General features: G+C 44.5%; 1 protein-coding gene and 1 long non-coding RNA gene across 8 annotated transcripts; one reads left to right on the forward strand and one right to left on the reverse strand.

Annotated features, from left to right (window-relative positions):
• Positions 1-35: 35 nt before the first annotated feature.
• LOC114797776 (uncharacterized) lies at positions 36-6,680 on the reverse strand. 3 transcript variants are annotated; one of them, XR_003750983.1, is made up of 3 exons: positions 6,292-6,680; positions 5,242-5,698; positions 36-537 (listed from the first exon to the last, which is right to left on the reverse strand). It is a non-coding gene; the product is annotated as an uncharacterized LOC114797776 (long non-coding RNA). The 3 variants fall into 3 exon arrangements; XR_003750984.1 differs by having other exon boundaries at positions 5,242-5,344; positions 5,655-6,680; XR_003750982.1 differs by having other exon boundaries at positions 5,242-6,479.
• Positions 4,472-19,966, forward strand: tulp1a (TUB like protein 1a). Of its 5 annotated transcripts, none has more exons than XM_028992835.1 (14): positions 4,472-4,722; positions 4,804-4,938; positions 14,166-14,306; positions 14,746-14,850; positions 14,942-15,064; positions 15,751-15,864; positions 16,833-16,985; positions 17,070-17,152; positions 17,260-17,427; positions 18,098-18,210; positions 18,618-18,726; positions 18,809-18,907; positions 19,112-19,253; positions 19,381-19,966. In XM_028992835.1, exons 2-14 carry the CDS (start codon positions 4,827-4,829, stop codon positions 19,512-19,514), a joined length of 1,596 nt encoding a protein of 531 aa, XP_028848668.1. In that variant the 5' UTR covers positions 4,472-4,722; positions 4,804-4,826; the 3' UTR covers positions 19,515-19,966. The 5 variants fall into 5 exon arrangements, with proteins under 5 accessions (XP_028848668.1, XP_028848666.1, XP_028848667.1 ...); XM_028992833.1 differs by having other exon boundaries at positions 4,474-4,722; positions 19,082-19,253; XM_028992834.1 differs by having other exon boundaries at positions 4,477-4,722; positions 17,076-17,152; positions 19,082-19,253.
• The last annotated feature ends 3,358 nt before the right edge of the window (positions 19,967-23,324 follow it).

Here is a 23,324-nt window from a genome sequence, read left to right on the forward strand (position 1 = left end):
TTAATCCTGTGATTCAATAAAGGATCAAAAGCAAAGAACAGAAACCATCTCTGGATTTTATTAAGATCATGTTCACTTCATCGTTTAATGAGCTCTCTGACAAAATCGGGTCCAAACCGCCTGAATGAGGTGGCCATCGGAGGTGAAGCGTTCACCGTAGTGCTCTGCTGACTTCCCATCCCGGTCTCCTCGGCTTCCTGTGCGGCTCTCGGGGAAGGCAATAGACTGTATAGTTTTCACCTAAACAGCGAAGGAATCGTGTCCACCAAACTATACAACCTACTACCTCACCTCGAAAGGCACCGACCCCACGCAGCCCGGGAACGCTCACGGCGTTTGTCCCCAACCGCTGCTTCCCAGAGGACGCTTGGTAAGTGCTGTGGGATTAGATGGCTTCACTGTCCCCTCAGGAAAGACAGTAGATTGCATAGTTAGGTCAGAGGGAGATCGCACAGCTCCACAACTATTCAATCTACTACCTCGGCCCCAAGGACAGCAGAAACAAGGACTCCTTTACTGGCCGTCAGACGAGGGGACCTGGGGACAGACAGATGTGTTGACACACTGCACGTTTCTGCATTTCAGATCAAAGTCAAAAATAGTGTGAATCACATTAGTGGTTAAAAAAAAAAAAAAAAAAAGAAGAAGATTTTAATTCCATTAATGTTTTTGTGAAACGAATGCAACTGAAGCATTTCTATATACATTTTGCAGACGAAGAGATAAAAAACGGAGGCGCAGCACCTTCAGACTCCCACAAAGTGCTAATTCTGAACGGCAAAGAAATAGCCGGCTGGCACGCAGACAGTGTGCCATGTGACGAGGGCGCGCTGCCAGGAAGTGTTGCCTGTTTTGCCAAAGGAGCGAGTTAATTCCAACACAACAACCTTGGGGAGGCTCGCGGCCGAGCGCTCTGCGGTGAACAGAAGAGCACAAAGCTGCGATTCTGCGGGCCCAGGGAGGAGGAAGGGGGAAACAAAATGGCTGCGCATCAGCCATCTTAGGGCGCCAAGAACTAATAGCGCTGGCCAAACATCTGCAAGGTGACGGGCGGTGCCGGGAGATCGGCGGCTCCCCGAGTTTGCATCCGGGACTTCCTTTTCACGTCCTTTTCAAATGCCATCGTTCCGAGGAAGGAGAAGCGGGGATCGCTTGTGACCAGGGGACAGGCGCGCCGAATAACCGAATTCTCTCCCCCTCGTACCTACCACAACTACGTGAAAATCACGTTACGTCATATCGTATTGTATGTAGTGTGTTGAATCTGGCTGAGTTTGGGGCGGGGCGCGGCCAGTCCCCCGGCCTATTAGCACGAGAAGCCTCGCGGTGACCCATTAACATTCAGACGTCCTTCGGCTACATTAAGGCGGACGGTGATTGGAACGTTTTGGCACGCCGCTCCCCAGGGAGAGTCGGAGTCTAAGGAGGTGAAGGTGGAGGACGGGTCGGCACCAGACCTAGTCACCATTTCAGAGAAGACGCTCCTCTGTCCTGAAAGGAACCTGAACGGAGGCGTCACGTGACGCCCCGGCACTTAAATCGCGGCACGGCGTCACATGTCGGCAGGTTCGAGCTCCGGCCGGCCTGCGGCGTCCGATAGTCGCGACCCCCTGACCCCCTGAGCAAAGTCAAATCTGTCTCGCCTCACGACCTGATGCAGATACTCCACTCGCGTCAGCTCTGGAGATGTTCTGCCACGGAACCAAAAAAACACGGCGCACAAAGCCAGAAAAATGAGAATTGTTGTTTTGTTCATATTTCTTCGTTATCAGTGTTCGATGGTGAAAATGGGCCAGCGCGGCTCCAGCTGTACAAATATACTCAAGGCTCGCTGCGTACTTCCTATACGCCGCCAAACATGGTTTTGGGGTATTATGATGATTAAAATCGCTGAATAAACAGCGTAGGGTGCTAGTAGCCTAGTGGGTAACACACTCGCCTATGAACCAGAAGACCCAGGTTCGAATCCCACTTACTACCATTGTGTCCCTGAGCAAGACACTTAACCCTAAGTTGCTCCAGGGGGGGGGACTGTCCCTGTAACTACTGATTGTAAGTCGCTCTGGATAAGGGCGTCTGATAAATGCTGTAAATATAAATGTATGTAAATGTCCATTCATAATCTAAAATATGTTTGGGCATCCTGGCATCCTCAGCCTGTCCAGGGTAAGTTATAATATTTCTCCAGTGATTGTGGCTTTCAGGCTATTGTGTTACTCAAGCCGTGCAGAAATGTGGACGGTGCAAAATGCTAATTTAGAGGCTTCTGGGACGCGAACGCCAGGGCTTTTCACGTATGTCACCACCTCGGATTACACAGAGCCAAACAGGATATGTTTTTCTTTGCACGTTTCCGTCTCCGTTGCTTTTCCCAACAAGACGTCCATCCCAAGGTTGTCTACGGTGCCCACAGCTTCTTACGGTCTGAAACTCAGGAAGCTGCCAGCGCTTTGACATGTCGGAAGGTCATGATTCATTTTAAAATCCGATGTACCATTATCTATAATCTCACACAGATCCTGTAATCCTATAAAAAAAAAAATCAATTCCAGAAATAAAGTAGAATTACGCACCAAAAACATGCAAAATGTTCTTACGCCTCATCCCTGCTGAGCATAATGACGAACAACAGGCCCCCACACCCTACCTACACCCAAAGGATTTCGCTTTACTGATCGTCCAATTAAAACCGAGCAGCAGCACAATTAAGCACCAATCCACCCACACCCACCGTCACAGCTGTCAATCACACGTTTGTTTGTGATGTCAAACAAAGAAAAACAAACAAACAGAAAATATGCACCAAAAATACCTAGTGTTGGGGAGGAGAGAGTCCGCGGGAAGCAGCTGGAGGGTTGGCACAGACGCAGCGATTGTGAAATGAGAGGATTGGCTGAGATTTTTTCCCCGCTTTTCTGAGCCCGGTGCCAAGAAATGGGCACCGCCCGTGTGCCAGGCTGAATTAGAATGAACGACGGAGATGGTGGTGATGTTGTGGGGAGGTTTTTCGGGGGGTTGGTGGGTGGGCTGGCCTGGGGGGGGGGGGGTCTGTCTGCATGCTGCATTGTGGTGTGAGGGTGGTGGTGGTGGGGGGGGGGGGGGGGGGTAATTGTTGGCAGCAGAAGAGTAAAAGATGTCGATCGAGACATTTGGGAAAATGTCCGCGTGTCGATGGTGCGAGACCGCCGCCTTCGTTTGAAGCTGGATCCCGCGCTTGTTTCACGTCGGGTGGCCGCAGTAATACAGCATGAGCGATATCGCTGCAGGTCACCGCGTGAATAACGCCGCCGATTTCGCGATTGCTCGTTTCCTCCCCGATTAAGAGTGCTCGTGTTTAAACGGAATGCGCTGATGACCTTTTTCTCCCTCCGAGGTGATTAGTGCCCTAATCTGGATGGGTACGTACCGCTCAGCCCTTTTCTCTTATGATGACTTCACTAGTTCATACAGAGATTACACAGTAAATGATTTAAGGACTGGGGAGATGAGCAATCTTATCCCTATTTATCATCCCAAATTCAGCCTAAATCTATATGTGCACATGCATACATAAACTTAAATGAAATAGTTATTGCTCAAAGCTGCAAAATGATTCCAAATGCTAAATGACACTAAACAGTCATGGCTGGACCAGCTTGTGCATTGTCCCCTGCCGTCCAGCTGAACCAGAACCAAACGTCCATGCTGCAAAAATAGCGCCCCCAAAACAGGAAGCCTGTGTGGCGTTGACCTTGGCTGACTGCATCTTGCGGTCTCCGGGGGGGCCTGCTCTACCCACCGAAAGTTCCTGATAACGCCCCCGGCCCCGCCTTGTTTATGCAGGCGCGCTAACAAGCCCGGAGCACTCCTCTGCCGGGTCTGCGCCTGCACTTTGCATGTGGTTCGCAGCAGCCAAAAACCGTTCAACTCGTATCAACATTTTTATTTCACGGACCAAAACGTGACAGGTAGCTATAAACGGATTTTCCTCCACAAATCGAGAGCACAAGCAAATTAGTATTCGTTTACGGTTTCTACTTTGCAAAATGCATGACACATACAACCATTTGCCTTTTCTTCTCAAATAGGGCTTTAGTGGAAAAAACGGGGGCCAACTAGCGAGTAACAAAGGCGCCATAAATACAGGAAGTAAGCCTAGACACACACAAAAAAAAACGAAGCAACACGATAAGTTCATCTGAGGCAAGCAGAGAGGGGAGGAGAAAACATTCTCTCCCCCCTCCCTCCCTCCCCGCTCCCCAGTTCACACTACAAATGAACCTAAAGACGACACTTTCTCAGAACCGATAAAAAAAAGAGGAACGTCTTCCTCATATAAGCTGTAACGCGAGTCCATATGAGGCCAAGAGTTTCTACAACTGCATACGGTTCAAAGTCGGTTCACAGTCCACAGTCTGCCGTCTGATGCAACGCGGGCCTATTAATAGAGCATGGAATAGATTTTAGCAACGCATAAACACGTGGCGTACGGGCGCCATCTTGTTTATTTCACTGCAAATCTATGGATAATTCCGAAAGGCCGTGTGGAATATGCTCAAAGCAGAAGCTTAAACATAGAAATGACAAATATGGACTAATCCGGGGATCCAAATGCTGTTTGTGATGAAACTAATGGTATTTGCTCTCAACCTTCTACAACTCACTCCACCCGGTTAGTTCCTTCAAATGAAACTAGGATGCCCCTTGATTGGTAGCGTGAGGAGGAAGAAAAGTGAAATTATGGTAAGCGTTGGTAAATAATTAACCCTTCGAGGTGAAAGTGCTCCCCGCCCGGCCTACTTCTTCCTTCTTGTACCGTTCCAGAACCCTCTGTTCATGTCAGGCGAATGTTGGCTGGCGCCGTGGGGAAATGCGTTTCGGGGGGCAGAGACTGCCACTTCCTCCCGAGTTCTGCAGTCGACGCGCGTCCCGGACGCGTAGTCCTGTTCGGTGCTCCAGGTGAGAGGAACCAAAGACCAAAAAGTACCAGAGTGTGACCCTTTCAAAGTTGGTTCTGTGCAGACTGCTGAAATGAACGCAAAGCAGCGCTCAATCGCAACTGTCTGCGATTAATACGCCGGCTATCTTCCCTTTAGCTCGCAACTGGCGGCGGTAAAAGTTTTCCCGTGCGGCGTGGAAATGGCGGACAGGGCGGCGTGGCCGCCGGGCCGAGGCGGGCGCGTCTGCAGGAGGAAGGATGACAGCGAAGAAGCGAGGAGCAACGCGGCGGACAGTGACGGCGAAATGCGGCGGCTGAAATACCTGTAGCGCGGATCTCGGCGCGCCAAGGGCTGGAGGCGAGCGGGGCCAATCGCGGCGCGCACTCCCCTGCTTTTCTCCCGACCCGCTTTGCCGCCAATGCCAACTGGATGGGACGAGAGGAGAGGAGAGGAGAGGAGAGGAGGAGGGACAAAAAAAGAAAGAAGCGAGCCGGCGCGCACCAGAGCGCGGGGTACCGGCGGAAAGGGAGGGAAAAAGCGGCGTGAGGGCCGATGACGCATCGCTGCCGGAGCTGTAATGCCGGGCCATCTCTTCCGCTCGCGCCCAACTGTTTCGCACTTCCGAGCGTCGTCCAATGGCGCGATGCCTTACGGACAAAAGTTGTCCCCGATGCGGCGCAGCGGGAACCCGGCGAGAGATAAGACGGCGTCCACGGAGGAGGGGACGATACTCACATGATCCTTTGCAAAGAAGTCCGCCAGCTGTCACAGCGCTCAACCTTTCAACAGAAAAAGCCTTCGTTAACCCTGTCCTCCCCCCCAAAAAAGGACGGGTGAGGAGTCAATAGGTTCGCCCTGACGACGTAGCCAAGCTTTTTGTCAGCAGTTGGCACCCGTCCCAGGTAGTGCGGGTCTTAAGAGCCCCGGTGCTCACTAATCGCCTGGGGTCTGTTCCCCGGCCGCCCGTCTGTGGGCTTTGTTTTGCTCGTTGATGCCGGGTCGGTCCTTCCTTCCCCGCAACCCTCCAAAAAAAACCAAACCCTTCCGTGGTGGATTAGATTTATTCGCTTTTTTGCCAACCCTTCCTGGCGAAATGCTGCTAGACCATCTGTCCCATTTCCTCCGTCCCTGTTTTTAATGTGTACAACTACCGTGGCATTAGAAGAAAAAAAAGCGAAATGTTAAAGTAATTCCAACGCGCCGGCAGGGACTCCGAGGTCCCCAAACTCCTCGCCGCAAAAGAGGAAGTGACCGAAATAAATCCCTCTCCTCCGAGCCAAAATGCACATGTCCCCGCCGCCGCTGTGCGAGCGAGGTGACGCTCACCTACACACGCGAGAGTACGGCAAACAATCCCCCTGCCCCAACACACCTCCTGGCTTCTCTCCGGCATTGTTCCGGGCAGCTTTTTCTGTGACGTCACCGTCCTTTTGTTATATATAAATGTATATATACTCTGTGAACGTTGGTCACCCTCGTGTGCAGAGGACACTCCTCCGGGGGAGAAAAAACCCCGAGAAAGTATACGGAGAGTCGAGGTTGTCACGGCCGGATTTAAATCGAGCAAAAAAAAAAAAATCATAAATGATTACTTCGCGACACCATTGTTGTTTTTTTTTTCCTGTCCCGGCTCCTCCAGAGTCTCTTCCTGCTCAGACAGGGGGAGGCTGTAAAAGTTTCAGCTGCGCCGGCTGGGACAGCCTTATTTGGCAGGAGTTCAACAAAAGTGGCGTCTGCTTCCAGAAGCCAGCCAACCGGCTCGTCCAGCGGGGCTGCAGAGAGCGAGCGAGCGAGCGAGCGAGCGGGCGGGCGGGCGGGCAACCCTCCGCCCATGCGTCGCTGGCCCGGGGCGGAGCAAGCGCTCGGCGGGCCGCCCCCTCCGGCCCTGCCTGCACCCGAGCGGGTCTGGAGCGCGGCGGGGCGAATCTAGGTCACGCCGCGCCTGGCCGCGTCAAGGCTGAACTGAAGCGCCTTTAAGGGCTGAATTCAGTCAAGAAGCACTTGCCCTTTAACTTGAACTCGGGTACGGTGGAGTCTGGCGGCGAAAGCGTCCTCTTTAGGCGTGGAGCAGCATCAAAAGTTTCTGTCCCACTGACGTGGCCGTCCTGTTCTTCAGGGGCAAACGTGGACCCTCACCCCAACCTACATTTACATTTACAGCCTTTATCAGACGCCCTTATCCAGAGCGACTTACAATCTGTAGTGACAGGGACAGTCCCCACCGGAGACACTCAGGGTTAAGTGTCTTGCTCAGGGACACAATGGTAGTAAGTGGGATTTGAACCTGGGTCTTCTGGTTCATAGGCGAGTGTGTTACCCACTAGGCTACAACCGCCCTAATAATCTGTATCATGCACGGCAAGTGACGTCCCCGCTCTGTTGGTTTTGGGCCCGCTGCCCTTCCGTCCCGCCGCTGTTTACGTTGGCGCGGCCACTTTCACAGGTGCTGGCAGCGCCGGACAGAAAAACCGCTGCCCGGGCACAGGGCTGTGACTTGTTGCCGGATGAAGTCACATCCATGTGCGGCCCTGGATGATTCCTACACGCCCGTCTGTTTATCGGTTCCTCCGTCGTGCCGACTCGATGTCTCCTGCCCTCTGCCAGCTGCCGCGGTTTGAAATGTGAACCTGTTACGTGCTCCTAAGGGCGCAGGTGAAAGCTCCAGCGGACCATTTTGTGGCGGCGGCGCGGTCGGAGTCTCCAGGCTGTGCACACGCGCTTCGCGGATGGCCACTCGGGCACAGGGACGCCGAGGAATGTTCCGGGTCTTCTTTAGCCAAGGGGTCGAATGCATCATAATATGTAGGGCCGCGGTGTGACGTTGGTGTCTAGGAAAGTTGCGAATTGTAGTATTGCAGTATTTTTCTGCACAACACCGCAACACTATTATAACACTGTTATAACATGTTTTTAAAAACATGTTTTTTTAGATAAGTTATCGCAATGAGGCCATAGTTCTTAGTAATGTATTCCTTAAACAACAGTATTTAGTTGCACATCTTCAAGATACTGATGACTAACATTTTGGGTTTTTTTTTATCTGTTGAAATTCTGAGGACATCCTTAACTTGACATTATGCCTCACATTCTAGGTTTTATTATAGGGCTTTGAAAATATGGCCCATATATGTGACCCTCAACAGCATTTTTTTGGACCAGAGATTATTGTACTGTCACACATTCGCAACCTTGTTGTCTTTCCACTGCTGTTACATGCGGTATCGTTTTAATGCTGCTTGTGTCTACGTTGGTCTTGCAAGTTAACTCAAGCTGGGAATTTGACTCTTCTGCTCAACGATCAAAGCAAAAATCGCTTAAAACTCACCCAGCTCCCTCAGATCAGAGCCAGTTCAATAGACCCTATAACCAAACTGCACACCTGCCAGATATACTGGGAGTGCTGCAGTTACTCATTGACAAGGGTGTACCCCAGGCCTACGAGGCGGAGCACGGTCACATCAGGACATGTCACTCCCAGAATGACTGTGTCGCTCACGTCCTGTAACATACATGAACCTAAACGTGACCGGTTTTAGCCGTTTTCTTGCCAAACCGTCCTGTGCTCGGCTACAGGCCATCCCGTGTGGTTTATCTGAGACCTGTGGCGCTCCTTTAGTGAGTCATGTGCCAAAGGTGCACATCATATCACCGGTGTTAGGGATTTTACTATAGGTCGCCTCGACTGACACGGATCGCTGTGCTCTTCTGAGAGCGCCATGTTTACGGTGACATTGTGCCGGTCTGGACAGGCAGGTTAGAGTAGCGCTTTTTCCGCGGTGGCTCTGCGCACGCTCACGTTTCTCCAGTTTTGCAGACATCTGTGGCCATTGTGGAGACCTGTTGTTCCGTATCTAAATGTAATCTAGACTCTTCGCAGCCGGCCAGATGCACTTTGAAAGCGGGGCAATATCCACGGAGATGAATGCGTGCAAATGTGACACTTTTACACACCACTTCCATGCTGCTGTTAAGCCGATGCTTTATCCCCGTCCCTGGGCCAAGCGCCAGTCTCCCGCGGTACGGGCATACGTGTGCATGGTGACGCACATAACATTACCACGGCCTCTTTATAAAGTAAGTCAGTTGATCTGAAATGCGGTCCCCCTGTTCGGAAAGGGTTTAGTTGGACTGCAGCCGACAGGATTTTCTGGTTTTACAGTACTGCGACGCGGTCGCACGGATCACACAGATACATCTACGTTTCGCACCTTCCCTTTGTGGGGGAGGGGTCCTGAAAAGGATCTGTAGCATTGTTCAATTGTGCGAACGCGTGTATCATATATTACGTGTCACCCGGGGGCCTTAGGGACAAAGCGAACCCCCTGTAATGTTATAGTGTGCCGTGCCATATTAGACCACACGATCGAGAAAAAAAACATAGCCACGCACTTTTGTTCAACTTTTAAGAAACATTAATTCTACACGTCAATGTCGATAAGCGTTTCAGCGTGTGCTTTAAAACCCCAAAGCTTCTGTTGTCCAGGCCAGTGCTCAGGAGCCCGGTGTTGTTATGAATGGATTTTTGACAGGAGAGGATAAGCAGCTGTTATCCTGTTATCGGCCCACCGCGGCCAGCTGTACCGGGGACCTATCGTGCACGTCGCCAAGCTGCCAGTGTCTGGGGGAGGCCACGGCCCAACCTACGCCGTCGCCCCACGAGGCCATTCGCTCAGTTGGAAATCGACTGCAGCGTTATGCTGTTTTCCATGGATTATTCAATCATTTGACAACTTATGTTTTTATGTTTTATAGATTTTTAAAAGTCTTGGTGATGCTTGATGACGAACAAGACGACAACGTGAACGGACCTGTTCTTAAAATATGGATGTTCTGATGTTTGGTTCAGCCGCTTGGGATTTGAATTCCCGAAAAAAAGAGAAGAAAATAAAAATGGTGGAAAAAGTGAAGCGAGTTGTAGAGGAATCTGTGGCTATATACAAGTTATCAGGAAGAGCTCAGTGTGGTAAAATATGGCATAAAACTCAACTCAGACAAGAAGAGGAACTGGAGGAAAAAAAGAGCAGGGGTCACCAGGTCATGGATAACACCAGACTACTAGCCTAGCTGTTTAGCAAGTTAGCATAAATCGCTGTAAAAATTGTTTGCAGGGCAATTAAGTGACACAGAAATCTAGATATTGTCATGTAATAAAAAATAAAAAAAGAATGTATAGGAATATTTAAGGGCTGCATTTTCTATTTACTTGTATAAAACTGGATTTAAGCTGAAATTACATTAAAACATCTGACTAGCGCGGGCCTGTGGCGAGTTTCACTTCTTCGTGGATACTTAACATATGCTGGACTTTTGTGTGAGCCACTCACCGTCAGCTGGATAGGAAGCACATGCTAATGGCAACCAGCGATAAGAAAAGCGGCCGCGCTTCGACTAAGTGCGGGTCTCGTGAGGTCAGGGGAATTTCTCTGCCATGCGTGGGAACGAGGAGATGCCCCTATGCGATGTGGCTCGGGCCTCTCCATCTGTTCTCTGCTGGGATCTCCTCCACAGAACACGTGACCCTTCGATGACCCTGGACGGGGGCCTGGTACAGTAATGACGTTCGTATCGGCACGGCCTGGGAAGGCTGAAATGCGGTTTTTAATTTGCGCGCTTGAGGCGGAAAGGAGCGCTGTGCCTTTAAGGTCTGAAGTGCAGCGCCACAGTGGGCAAGTTCATTGGCCTTTCTTGGGCTCCACGCCAAACGTCGTGTGCTTGTCAAGAGTCGGCCGTCTTGCCAGCAAACCCATTAGTCTGGACTGTGGTAATCAGGGAGCGAGCCAAGCGGGGTGCCGGTCTGAAAACGGCAGCTGGTTCCGGTTTACAGGGACTGGACTCTGATCTCTGAACCAAACCCCTGCTTTCTAACATCCAGACCCCACACTACCGAATTCGAGGTGTAAAGGGCAGAACCAAAAATACGGGCCTGGATTCTGACTATTCTGAATGGGCCTGTTACTTAAACCCCTTACTTTGTTTAATAGGTTAATGTCATCAATGACAACAGTTTATCACGATCCCTGCTTTACAGAAACGTTTACCACAGTATGTCTGCTGGATACTCCCCTAATTTCCATGTGAATAATACTCTCTTTTGTAGTCACACTAGAGTTGCGGTTATTAGCGTTTGCTGAACTCTCTTACCACCTTGTGGCTGAAATCAGAATTGCAGACACATAGATGGACTGCAAATAGCCCCCCCCCTTAACAGAATGTCTAGAGAACACTAACTCGCGTGAAATGAGATTTTAATTCCGCACAAACTGGATTCATTCCAGGATTTCCACCGGCTCCACGAAATTAAGTCCCTTTTCATACCCAGACGCGAAAAAGGCAAAATTTAGATGTGTGAAAAATCATTATATGTGATTTGAGAGTAAGTCCATGGTGTAGAAATTCTTTGGGGGGAAAAAAGGTTAGTTTGAAGCTAGTTTTCGATTAAATATACTAACCATGTGCTACTAACCATGTACATTTTTCTATCAGCTGATTTGATGAGAACATCTGTAATGAGCCAGTCAACAGCGAACTGTGAAAATCCCTGTGTGGTTTCAGGAGGGATGGTACATTCCTGTTCAGTCCCTCCCTGCCTGATTGGATCTTTCTAGGGCAGATGAGCATCCCGGGAATCCTATTATCAACTTTCCCTGAATTCACTTCTTCCGGACCAGTACTTACAGTCTCTGCCTCACAGGGATCATTTATTCATTTGTTTGTTCATGTAGCCTTTCATTTCAGCCGACGTGCATTAACTGAACATGTCTGCAGAGAAGGTAGGGTCATTTTTTGGTGGTTTTTGAGATCTGTGTAGCCTGTAAAAATGAGATGACAAATAATAATTGAACTATTTCTATATATTCAGACCTTTATTGTTGTGTTAGGGGGTATCAGGAATCATTCAGATAACATACACTGCAAAATGTATATTTTTCAGAGACAATACATTTATTCTCATCGGCTTCATAATGTGACATCAGTAGAATTCAGGTTTGAATTGTTCTTACATTTACATTTACAGCATTTATCAGACGCCCTTATCCAGAGTGACTTACAATCAGTAGTTACAGGGACAGTCACCCTGGAGCAACTTAGGGTTAAGTGTCCTGCTCAGGGACACAATGGTAGTAAGTGGGATTTGAACCTGGGTCTTCTGGTTCATAGGCGAGTGTGTTAACCGCTTGGCTACAACCACCCTGGGATATGATTCTTCAATCATATCCCAGCAAATAAGCTTTTAATACAAAATGCACTTAAATTCTACAGAGTAATGTGTTTTATGGTTCAATAATAATCTGATGTATGTCATTTTGTTTATGATTTGCTTGTTTATTAGAAGGCCAGACTGAGTTCACAGACTTTTCAGACACAATATTGATGCAGAAGCTACACTGCATTTACATGTTGGTGGTCCAGTATATATATGAATCAGAATGCTGAGTTTAAGATCCCTGGTCTTCCTCCCTTCGAATATTTCCTCAGTAATAAGTTTTGATCGAACAAGTGCTCAGGTACTTGCTTTTAAGTGCATATAATTTATACTTATTTAACATATCAATGTTACGTAATATGTCCTTCCCATTCACAAGTTCTCCGAATCCAACTGCACCTGACCATCAATACAGCAGTGAGTTGTTATTTAGCGTGCATGACGTCTGACCCATAACAAGCTAACATTTTCTTATTCGGTGAATATTTAGTGCACCAAGTATTGGTCAGTGTTTGGAGTAACATAACCAGTGGACAAATGCAGCTTTTCACTGCAACTCCATGACAACTACCTGTTGAGACTGTGGCCAAATATACAATGTATATACAAATATATACATTTTGTTTATTTATTTCATTACATTTATTATATTTTTATGAATGGTTATGTTTTTTAGTTTCCCTGAATCCCCAAGTGACCAAAGTCTAAGATAAAAATACAAATGAGATTTGGCCTAATGAGATTATGTGCTCCCTAGTGGCATGCAGCCATTGGAAAAAACTAGCTGCAGTGGCTTCCGGCCTATGTTGTCTCAATGTAAAGAGCTTACTTTCAGTTTGTACAAGACCCCCTAAAGTAAGCCTTCTTACAGAAAAGTTGGCAACACGCTGACAGATATACACTCTGGATAATATATACTCGCTCTGGATAAGGGCGTCTGATAAATGCTGTAAATATAAATATACAGTACAGGCCACAAGTTTGGACACACCTTCTCATTCAATGTGTTTTCTTTATTTTCATGACCATTTACGTTGGTAGATTCTCACTGAAGGCATCAAAACTATGAATGCACACATGTGGAGTTATGTATAAAGAAAACACATTGAATGAGAAGGTGTGTCCAAACATTTGGCCTGTACTGTATATAATATAAAAAATATTATATATTATAAATATAATATATAAATAATATGCAGTGCTGTTGTTTACAAATCTCATTGTTTTTCCATGAAAAAAACAGAATAGAATAGAATGGAAATAAATAAAGATAACGATACCCCCATCTGCTTATGCACTAGAAATTGTACTGGTTCAAATTTGGTCAGTTTCATTGCCTCTTCACTCGTTGCAGCTGTCTTCAGCTCTACTAGGGTTATTTTAATTATGAAAGAAGCTTTTAAAGTAATGCATGGGTAAATGAACACAGCTTTCCATTGGAACTCTAGATTCATTGTTGCTGATAAAGTTCTTCTCTACATGTATGCACGTGTTGCATTAACAAACATTTCCAGAAATATCTGTTCATGACAGAATATCTGCATAAATGTAGAGAGGAATTTATCAGCAAGAGTCTATAAAGCTCAAGGTCTGACAAGCTGTTAAAAATTATTATTGCTCAAAAGAAAACATTATTTTCAACTTAGTCAATGACCATTTCTTATTAATTGATAAATTTTGTAATAATTCTTTTTATTCAAGCTCATTTCAGAGAAACAGTAGTGAACTGTGTGTCACAAGAGAAGGACAACTGTCTATATTTTTGTGTTCCTGTAACACCAAATGAAGAACAACAAATATATCCATGCAAATAATTTAAAACTGTCTGAATAAATGATCTATATCTAACATTGCAGTGCTATTAAATCATTGACTTTTTCTTTCTTGGCCTTCCTGAATATCACATTTATGGTGAGTTTCAAAGACTAATATCCAATAATGAAAAGCTCAGATTCCAGTGTAAACCAGGGTGTAAAATTATAGTATATTTTAGTTTCTGAAAAAAAATCTGATCGGTATCAGTAATGTAACTTCCTCAACAGGTTTTATTCTAAAGAAGCCAAAGAAGAAGACAACAGACGGTGACTCGGCAAAGTCCAACGGCTCAGATGCCAAACCAAAGAAGCCTAAACCCAAGAAAACTGACGAGGCATCTCGGGAGGAGGAAGGCACGCCCCTAAAAAGTTAGAAACACATCAATAGACATTAATCCTCGAATCACCCAAAGACATCCATGTACTTTCGAATGTGCAGCGTCCCCCACACCCCAAAGAAGACGCCCCTCTGGAAACACACTCTAAAGAATCGTCCTGAACCAACGACACTGCACATGCAGAATAGCTCACAGATCAGCCACAACATTAAAAGCACAAGGACTCTGCTGACCCCACTCTGTCCACCATTAGCAAGTTTGAGCTAAATTAGAAGAAGGTGGTCTGGTATCTTAAATCATGGTTTCTCTTTTACATCACATGGATGGTTCAGTGCGTATGTTTAATCTACCGAAGAAAGAGATGGTAGCAGGATGCACTGTGGGACGGCCTGGTTAATGCTCAGTGATCGATACCTTGTTTCTTCATTATTGCATTACTAGTTTTTTTTTTTGGTTGTTTGTTTGGCAAGATGGCAAGAAGGTAAAGAAAAAGAAACCTGAAACAGAAAAAGAAGAATCAACACAAGACAAGGACACGAAAAAGAAAACCAAAAATATTCCCAGGAAGAAAAAGGGTAAGAAGGATTTGACAGTTCAGTCCGGTATCCTGTATTTAATTTTTTCCTCAATAAGGCTGTAGGCTCATTATTTGATTCCTAAAATCAGATTCAGGCGATGACGACGAAGATGATGATGTCGACGATGATGCCCCTCAGAAAAAGACCAAAAAGAAAAACACAACAGAAAATACCCTGAGTAACACCAAGGATAAGAAGTCAAAGGCGAAAGGCAAGTGGCAAATTGGTAGTGACAGGCCAACTGCTGCTTGTTTGTGTGATTGAGGTGCTAAAGAGGATTATGTACTATTCTGACCAGAAACTGCTCTTGAATATGAATAAGCAGTGTTGAGTACAGTCATTTCATATTTAGTTGGTGCAATTCAGATATTGAGCAGCAGCTGCCTCTCATGAGTGATATCTAATTTTATGGGTTTTTTTATATAAAATACTGCAAAATTCATTTTAAAAAGTCACAAAGTATGAATTGATTTAAAAAAAAATGTTTACTTTTAATCAATCAAAGAATCATCCATTTGCAGCAATTAAACCTCGGCAGACCTTGGGCATTCTACATTGTTCAGGTTATTCTAATCACCTTTTAAGATGACAGGTCTGCAAGTTGAAGTCAAGATTAATTGTTCTTAATATCTATATTTATGCATATTTATACAGATTCATTACCAGCAGTGTCCTCTAGTTATTTACAACAATAACAATCTATGAAAATCAATTTGATGTTATTTTAACAAAACCAAAAAAAAATTGAATGCTCCTTAATCGCAAATGTTGTTGACCACTGTACTCGCTCAAAAACCCAATTTGATAGATATAAATAAGGCCTAGCTCTTCTTGTTTAAAGACTTTACGGTGTCATGTGAGTAGGTCATGTGACCTGATCCATTTCTCCCTTTCTAGAAAGCAAAAGTGAACCAGACACCAAAGGAAAATCTGCCAAGTCCAAAAAGCCACAGCCTGGTTCTATGTTCCAGATCAACGGTGATAAACCAGACTTTTTTATTCAAAAGAAAGGTGATCCTCCGCAAGATTATCCGCATACACAACGGCATATTAATAATTTATAGTTATTTACATTTTACAACTTTAAACAAGTTTTAACTCCTTGTAGATCAGTAATCAAATACATGCAAACAGCTCACTTTGTGTAATGTTATCACTTCATGAAAGTGGTTTATTATTGTCGTCTGCATTTAACCCATCACCCTTAATATTGGTTCGCACCGATGTTTGAAAAATGAATGCTCGCTGAACGCTACGCGCATTTGTGCTGGGTTTTGTAGCTGCGTCCGATTGGCATCTCACTGCCGTGCGCTTGACTGTAGTTTAGACAGAAAATAAGACAGACAAATAAAATAGTAGTCAACATAATAGATACAAATTACACTGGTAAAAAATAATAAAAAACACAAACTGCACTGGATTTTCAGTCTATTGCACGTTATGTGACGTCCCACAAGCGGTCCCACAATCAGAAGGTTGCCGGTTCGAATCCCGAGCCACCAAGGTCCCACCGAGCAAATCGCCGTCCCCACACACTGCTCCCCGGGCGCCTGTCATGGCTGCCCACTGCTCACCAAGGGTGATGGTTCAAAGCAGAACATTTCACTGTGTGCTGTGCTGCTGTGTTTCACAATGACAATCACTTCACTTTCACATTGCACATTTTATGGAGATATAGCACACATATGGACAACAGTTTGAAGGAGAGTGTTGGGACGGTACCTTGCTCCACTTCCTTACCCGCCGGGCCACCACTGCCCCAGGCTGGATATCATGGATAATCCTATTTTACTCAGCCTTGTAAAGAAGTGCTATTCACCATAAATACAATCCTTAATAATCTATTCAGTAGAGACTTTTCTCTTTTCTGAATTTCACTTAACGTAAGTTGTCAAAGTAGCAAAAGTTGAAAGATGGCATCATTGCATATGGACTGGAATGACTTTTTTTCCTGTTTTTGTTTCATTCACTTGCACCAGCTTCCAAGTCTGACAGTGACGACAGTGAATGTGAGAGCAAGCCAAGCAAAAGCAAAAAAAAGCCCAATGCTCCGTCAATGTTCCATACAGGAGGTGACAAAGAAAAGGATAAAGGCAAAGACAAGGAGAAAGATAAAAAGGGAAAGAAGAAAGGTGAAAAAAGTCATCACAGTTTATAGCTTTTGTAAAATATATATATATATAAAATAATGACTGTTGTGGGTTTTGTTCTCATGGGCCTAGCAAAAGCTGATGACAGTGAAGAGGAAAACACAGAGATGACGAAAAAGAAGAAGGGAAAAGGCAAGAAAGTCAAAAAGGTCAGAACATGCCAATTTTTTTTCTCGGTCCATAATAAATTGAAAGAAAATCTTTAGCTAAATGGATATTTTTAAGGAGTCAGAAATGTCCCTTTTTTAACTGTCAGGAAGAGCGACCACCATCACCTGAAATAGAGTTTGAGGACTTGGAGGAGTTTGTTCTACAGCCTGCACCACAGGGGGTCACCATCAAATGCAAAGTCACACGGGACAAGAGGGGCATGGACCGAGGCTTCTATCCCACGTACTACCTACATCTGGACAACGAGAAAAAGGTGCAGCAGCAGCAGCCGACATGTTCTGAAGACCTAACACTGTGGCCACTATTGTGGTGATAAGCGCAGCACTAAGCCTGGGGGTTTGTTCACTGGTGCAAGGTAGGGCGTCCTTGGATTTACATTGGTCTAAAGTGCTAAACACCTCTGGGAACTCCTTCAAGACTGTTGGAGAACCATTTCATGTGACGACCTCTTGGAGCTCATCGAGAGAATGCCAAGAGTGTGCAAAGCAGTAACCAGAGCAAAGAAACTAGAATATAAAACATGTTTTCAGTTATTTCACCTTTTTTTGTTAAGTACGTAACTCCACATGTGTTCATTCATATTCAGTGAGAATCTACCAATGTAAATGGTCATGAAAATAAAGAAAACACGTTGAATGAGAAGGTGTGTCTCAACTTTTGGCCTGTACTGTATACAAATAGATACAACAAGCGTAATTATTTTCGTCATCCAAATTATCTTTAAAATGGGAAGATGCAGAGCACACTTCCTCCTTCTGGATGATTTAAACACGCTCCTGCCAATACATCACATAAACAAGGACCATTATGTAAATTCTGAGGACCTCTTTGACCCCACACTTAGCATTATGCTTAGTGCAAGTTCAAAGTTCAAAGTGCAGAGTATGTTTTTTTTTTAACAGACTATTCAAATGCATCTGCAGGTCTTTCTACTGGCGGGAAGAAAACGAAAGAAAAGCACCACCTCCAACTACCTGATTTCAATAGACGCCACAGACTTGTCAAGAGGTGGAGAAAACTTTGTTGGGAAGCTGAGGTATATTTTTTTTTTTAAATATGAACATAAATCTGATTGTAAAATCTACTATAGTTGTTTTCGGCAGCCTGTTTCAGTATCCTGAAATCTACGTAACCTCAAAAAATGTTTTTGCAGCGAATTACGTCAGCATTGACTGCATAAAAACAATGCGATTAAACAAGAGGTATATAACGTCTTGTCGAAAAAATGAAGAAATTTTAGTCTAGTTTTTTTATTTTGTAATCCACATTTATCAAAAATATTACATGATATATTTTGTTATAGTTCTAATAAAAATCGAACAAGCATATTTGTTGCGTTTCGTCTCGTTTCAGTCAACGTCACACAATTTTGTTGCCGGAAGCACCACTACACTCCACTCTGACTGTTTACGGTAACTGGATTTCTACCCGGTTTTTCCGTAGATCCAATCTGATGGGCACCAAGTTCACGGTGTTTGATAATGGCCTGAACCCTGACAGAGCGCTGCGAGACATGTCTAACGCACGGCAGGAGCTGGCTGCAATCATCTACGTGAGTTGTGCTCCGCCACCAACCCGTCGCACCCTGCGGGAACAGGAGCAATAAATCCATGACTGCTCTTTCGCCTGTACAGGAGACCAATGTTCTTGGTTTCAAAGGCCCCAGGAAAATGACCGTAATCATCCCGGGAATGGACGAAGATAACGAGAGAGTGCCAATCCGTGCCCGAAATGTAGGTGCAGAAAGGCCATAAGCCATAAGTTCTAAATGTGTCATTTGTATTCAAAAGTCTGTTTTACCAAAACCAAGTGTAACCCACATACATCATGGCCTTGTTGTAGAGCAGGACTCCGGTATTTGATGTTACTAATGGAATTAATGATGTTACAAATGGAATTGCGTTTAGGAAAACGATGGGCTGTTGATGCGTTATCAGAATCGGCAAATGGATAACCTGATCGAGTTGCACAACAAGACGCCTGTATGGAACGATGACACGGCTTCCTACGTCCTCAATTTCTCTGGTCGCGTCACACAAGCTTCTGTCAAGAACTTCCAGATTGTCCACAGCAAAGACAGTAAGTGGGCTAACCATGTCTAATTTACTAGTATTTATACTTGAATTACGTGAATAAACTGAGTTATCTCTTTTCTATTGCAACAATAAAAAAGTGCACTAATTAAAATACATGAATTTATTTGCAGACAGCTACATCGTGATGCAGTTTGGAAGAGTGGCAGATGACATATTTACACTGGACTACAGCTACCCCATGTGTGCAGTGCAAGCGTTTGCTCTGGCCTTGTCCAGTTTTGATGGCAAACTTGCTTGTGAATAGAAAGTGGCTTGTGAATTTTATTTAATGCACTGCTGTATTTTTTTTAAGATGAGTGTGAGTGTGTGAGGTCAGCCCATTCAGATCTGGTCAGTAGTTTCAGAAGTTACCATTAACCTAGCATTTTACTAAAGCAATGTTCGTTCTGAACATGCTATATTTTAATTACAGTTCAAGTCTCAACATGATTTGTCAGGTTTTGTGTCTGTAAATGAGCTCATTTACAAATGATTATGACATTTATAGCCATAATCTCACTTGCTGGTTTTATTATTGTGAACATTTTGCTATGTTAATGTAGAGAATGCATGCATTTTGATTGTGTATTTTGACAATCTGTAAATATGGTTATCAGCTTTTTTGTTTAAATGTAATGTTTACTTTTGTTGATGTGATGCTGCATGCCTTTATGTGTTTTTTCTGTCTCAATATACTTTGGCAGTATTCATGAAAAATTGGTTTATGTGTATTTTACTGGTATGTCATGCATGTCATATATTTATAGTTTTTTTGACAATAAAAAAAAATTATTTGGTTTAGTAAGATGAAAACACACTTAAACACACGTACATGGGACAGAATTACCCAGGTGAATGTGACAGGGGCTCATTAAACAATGCCCTACTGTTCTTTCATTAGTACTTTCATTCCCAGTTTTGCCGCATTTTATCCTCTCCATCATTAAAAGTAGCCTTTTCTTCATTGTGGTGCCCCAAAGTTTCAAGCATGCTGTTGTTCAACCCCTGTTAAAAAAGCAGGTCTCGACACCACTGCATTATCAAGCTTTAGGTCGATTTCAAAGTCACCTTTTATATCTAAACTTATTGAAAAGATAGTTCATGTCCAGCTACAGCCCTTTTTGAACACAAATGCAATCCTGGACGTTTTCCAGTCTGGGTTTAAATCGCATCACGGTACAGAATCGTCTCAGTCTTTATTGACATTCTGATAGCAAATGATTGCTTGTGCTTTTCAATTTAACAGAAGATTATGATACAATTTATATCATGTTATTCTTTCTTCAAGGCTGGAGCATTAAGTGGGTATTAGGGGTCCAGCCCTCAAATTGTTCTCTATTAAGGACTCTTTCTCAGCATGAGCGGCGCTTCTGTGGGGGGTACCACAGGGGTCCATTCTGGGTCCTCTTTTATTCTCATTATACCTACTTCCTCTTTGAGCTACTTTCTCTTTGTAGTGGTGGCCCCCGTATTCTCTATGCCCTTGTGAAAAATCATTGATTACAAACCTAGGTGTTAGAATGGACTAAACTCTGAAAATGGATGCGCAGGTTAACAATATTGTACAATCATGCTTTTTTCTCAAGCCAGTCCTTTCCAAACGAAATCTGGAATGTCCTCAAAACAAGTCAAAATGAGTCTCAGTAGTGTGTGTGGCCTCCCTACAATGCCTGGTCATGCTCCTGATGAGGTGGCGGATGGTCTCCTGAGGGATCTCCTCCCAGACCTGGTCTAAAGCATCCGCCCACTCCTAGACAGTCTGTGGGACATTCAGCGTGAGACATTATGTCCCAGATGTGCTCAATAGGATTCAGATCTGAGGAATAGGTGAGCCAGTCCATAGCATCTATGCCTTTGTCTTGCAGGAACTGCTTATACACTCCAGCCACATAAGATTGTCTTGCATTAGGAGGAAACCAGGGCCAACTGCACCAGCATTTGGTCTCACAAGGGGTCTGAGGATCTAATATCGGTACCTAATGGCAGTCAGGCTACCTCTGGCTATGCGGCCCTCCAAAGAAATGCCACCCCACACCATTACTGATCCAGTGCCGAACCAATCATGCTGGAGGATGGGTCTCATACTAGAATGAAAACACCACCAGCATTCAAATGCAACCAAAACAGAAAGCATAGGAACTGAGAAGTGGTCTGTGGTCATTGGGGACATCTTGCTACTTGCCTATAATTTCCACATGTGAACTTGATTGTCAGTCAGTGTTGCTTCCTAAGTGGACAGTTGGATTTCACAGAAGTGTGATTGACTTGGAGTGACAGTGTGTTGTTCATGTGTTCCCTTTATTTTTTAAGCAGTGTATTTACATGTTTTGTGCAGAAGTGGAAAGAGTATCTTTACTTTGCTTAAATTCTACTCAAGTAAAAGTAAAAGTACTCATCTACTTGAGTAAAAGTAAAAAAATTAAACTTAATTTCTAATTAATGAATTTTAATTGAACATACATTACTTGAACCTTTAGGCGGTATAATGTGCAAAGTATGTTCATATCATCCCATAAAACATTTCGAAGCACAGTTGGCCACAAAAGTACCAAATTCTGAATTGTATAGTTCAACTCAAACACAAGAGAAAATAAAGCCAAAACTCAGCAATTCCTTATTAACAAATTGTGCTTTTTCTTCTATAGCAAACAGTTGTATATCAGTTGTCTTTACTGACAAATGAGCACACTGACTGCAGATATAAGAAATTAAATAAAGCGTCATGCCCCACAGAATACTACGGTATTAAGACTGTACTCTTGTTCATGTTGAGCATGTATGGAATACACATGCAAAAAGCATATGTACAGAAGGGGTGTTAAAATTAATCGTATAATCGATGCATCGAGATGCAGACATGGACGAATCTGCATCGATGCAGTGCAGAACATAATCAATAATATCATGATGACGTGGAATTCAATTTCAGCCTGATCTGGGAACAGCACCACTCCGGGTAGGAGTTTTACGCTGCACGTATTTTCACGTGACCAATTTGGACATTGCACGTACCAAATATTACTGCTTTTATGTAATAAAAAATGAAATAATACAAGAACCTCGGTTCCTCTGCTTGTTGGAGATGTCGATCTGCAGACGATTAACTCCGCCTACAACATACTGCCGTGTGCATTTAAAGGAGAACTACCAGTATATATAACTGTTATATATACTGTGAGTGCAGACATAACCAGTTTTTCTGCTCTGGAGCAAATCGGAGCGTCCACAGGCGAACGAGACCGTAACTCTGGTATTTGGAAACATCATGTGACCATGTAGAAAATCGATATCGAGGCACTGATAATCGTAATCGAATCGAATCGTGAGACCAGTGAAGGTTCACACCTCACACCTGTTTTTCAGCTGCAGGAACTGGGAGTCGGGATAGAGGGAAAGATGACTGCAGCGATGTACAGAGACATCCTGGATGAAAACCTGCTCCATAGTGCTCTTGAACTCAGACTGGGGCGACGGTTCCTCGTCCAGCAGGACAACAACCCGAAGAACACAGCCAAGATATCAAAGGAGTGGCTTCAGGACAACTCTGAATGTCCTTGAGTGGTCCAGCCAGAACCCAGACTTGAATCCAATTGAACATCTCTGGAGTAACTAACGATTATTTTAATAATCTATTAACCTGTCAATTTTTTTTATTATTAATCTGAGAATTGGATAAAGAAAATAAAAACCAAGAAAAGCATTCATTCCAACCCTTTATTTAAAAACAGAACTAAAAGCTTTAAAAAGTGCACAAACATGTTGGTCCTTGAGCTGTTATATAAAATAAAAATGAACTAACCCCAAAACACACAGACGTATGCTTTACATCTGCCAAATATATAGACTTTTTTTAATAAAGTGCCACCTGAGCCGCCAGATAAATAAATAATTTATAAAAAAATAAATAACAATACAAATAATAAAAAAATTACACTGCAGACACACACACTTAATTCTCTCACTCCCTTTGTTCAGAAACTTTGCATTGCAATGCAAAAAACGGTGACACCATCACCCTGAGTGGGCAGTGGGCAGCCATGACAGGCGCCCGGGGAGCAGCGTGTGGGGACGGTGC

The sequence above is a fragment of the Denticeps clupeoides genome, chromosome 10, assembly GCF_900700375.1.
Source record: "Denticeps clupeoides chromosome 10, fDenClu1.1, whole genome shotgun sequence".
In the NCBI taxonomy this organism is placed as follows: domain Eukaryota; kingdom Metazoa; phylum Chordata; class Actinopteri; order Clupeiformes; family Denticipitidae; genus Denticeps; species Denticeps clupeoides.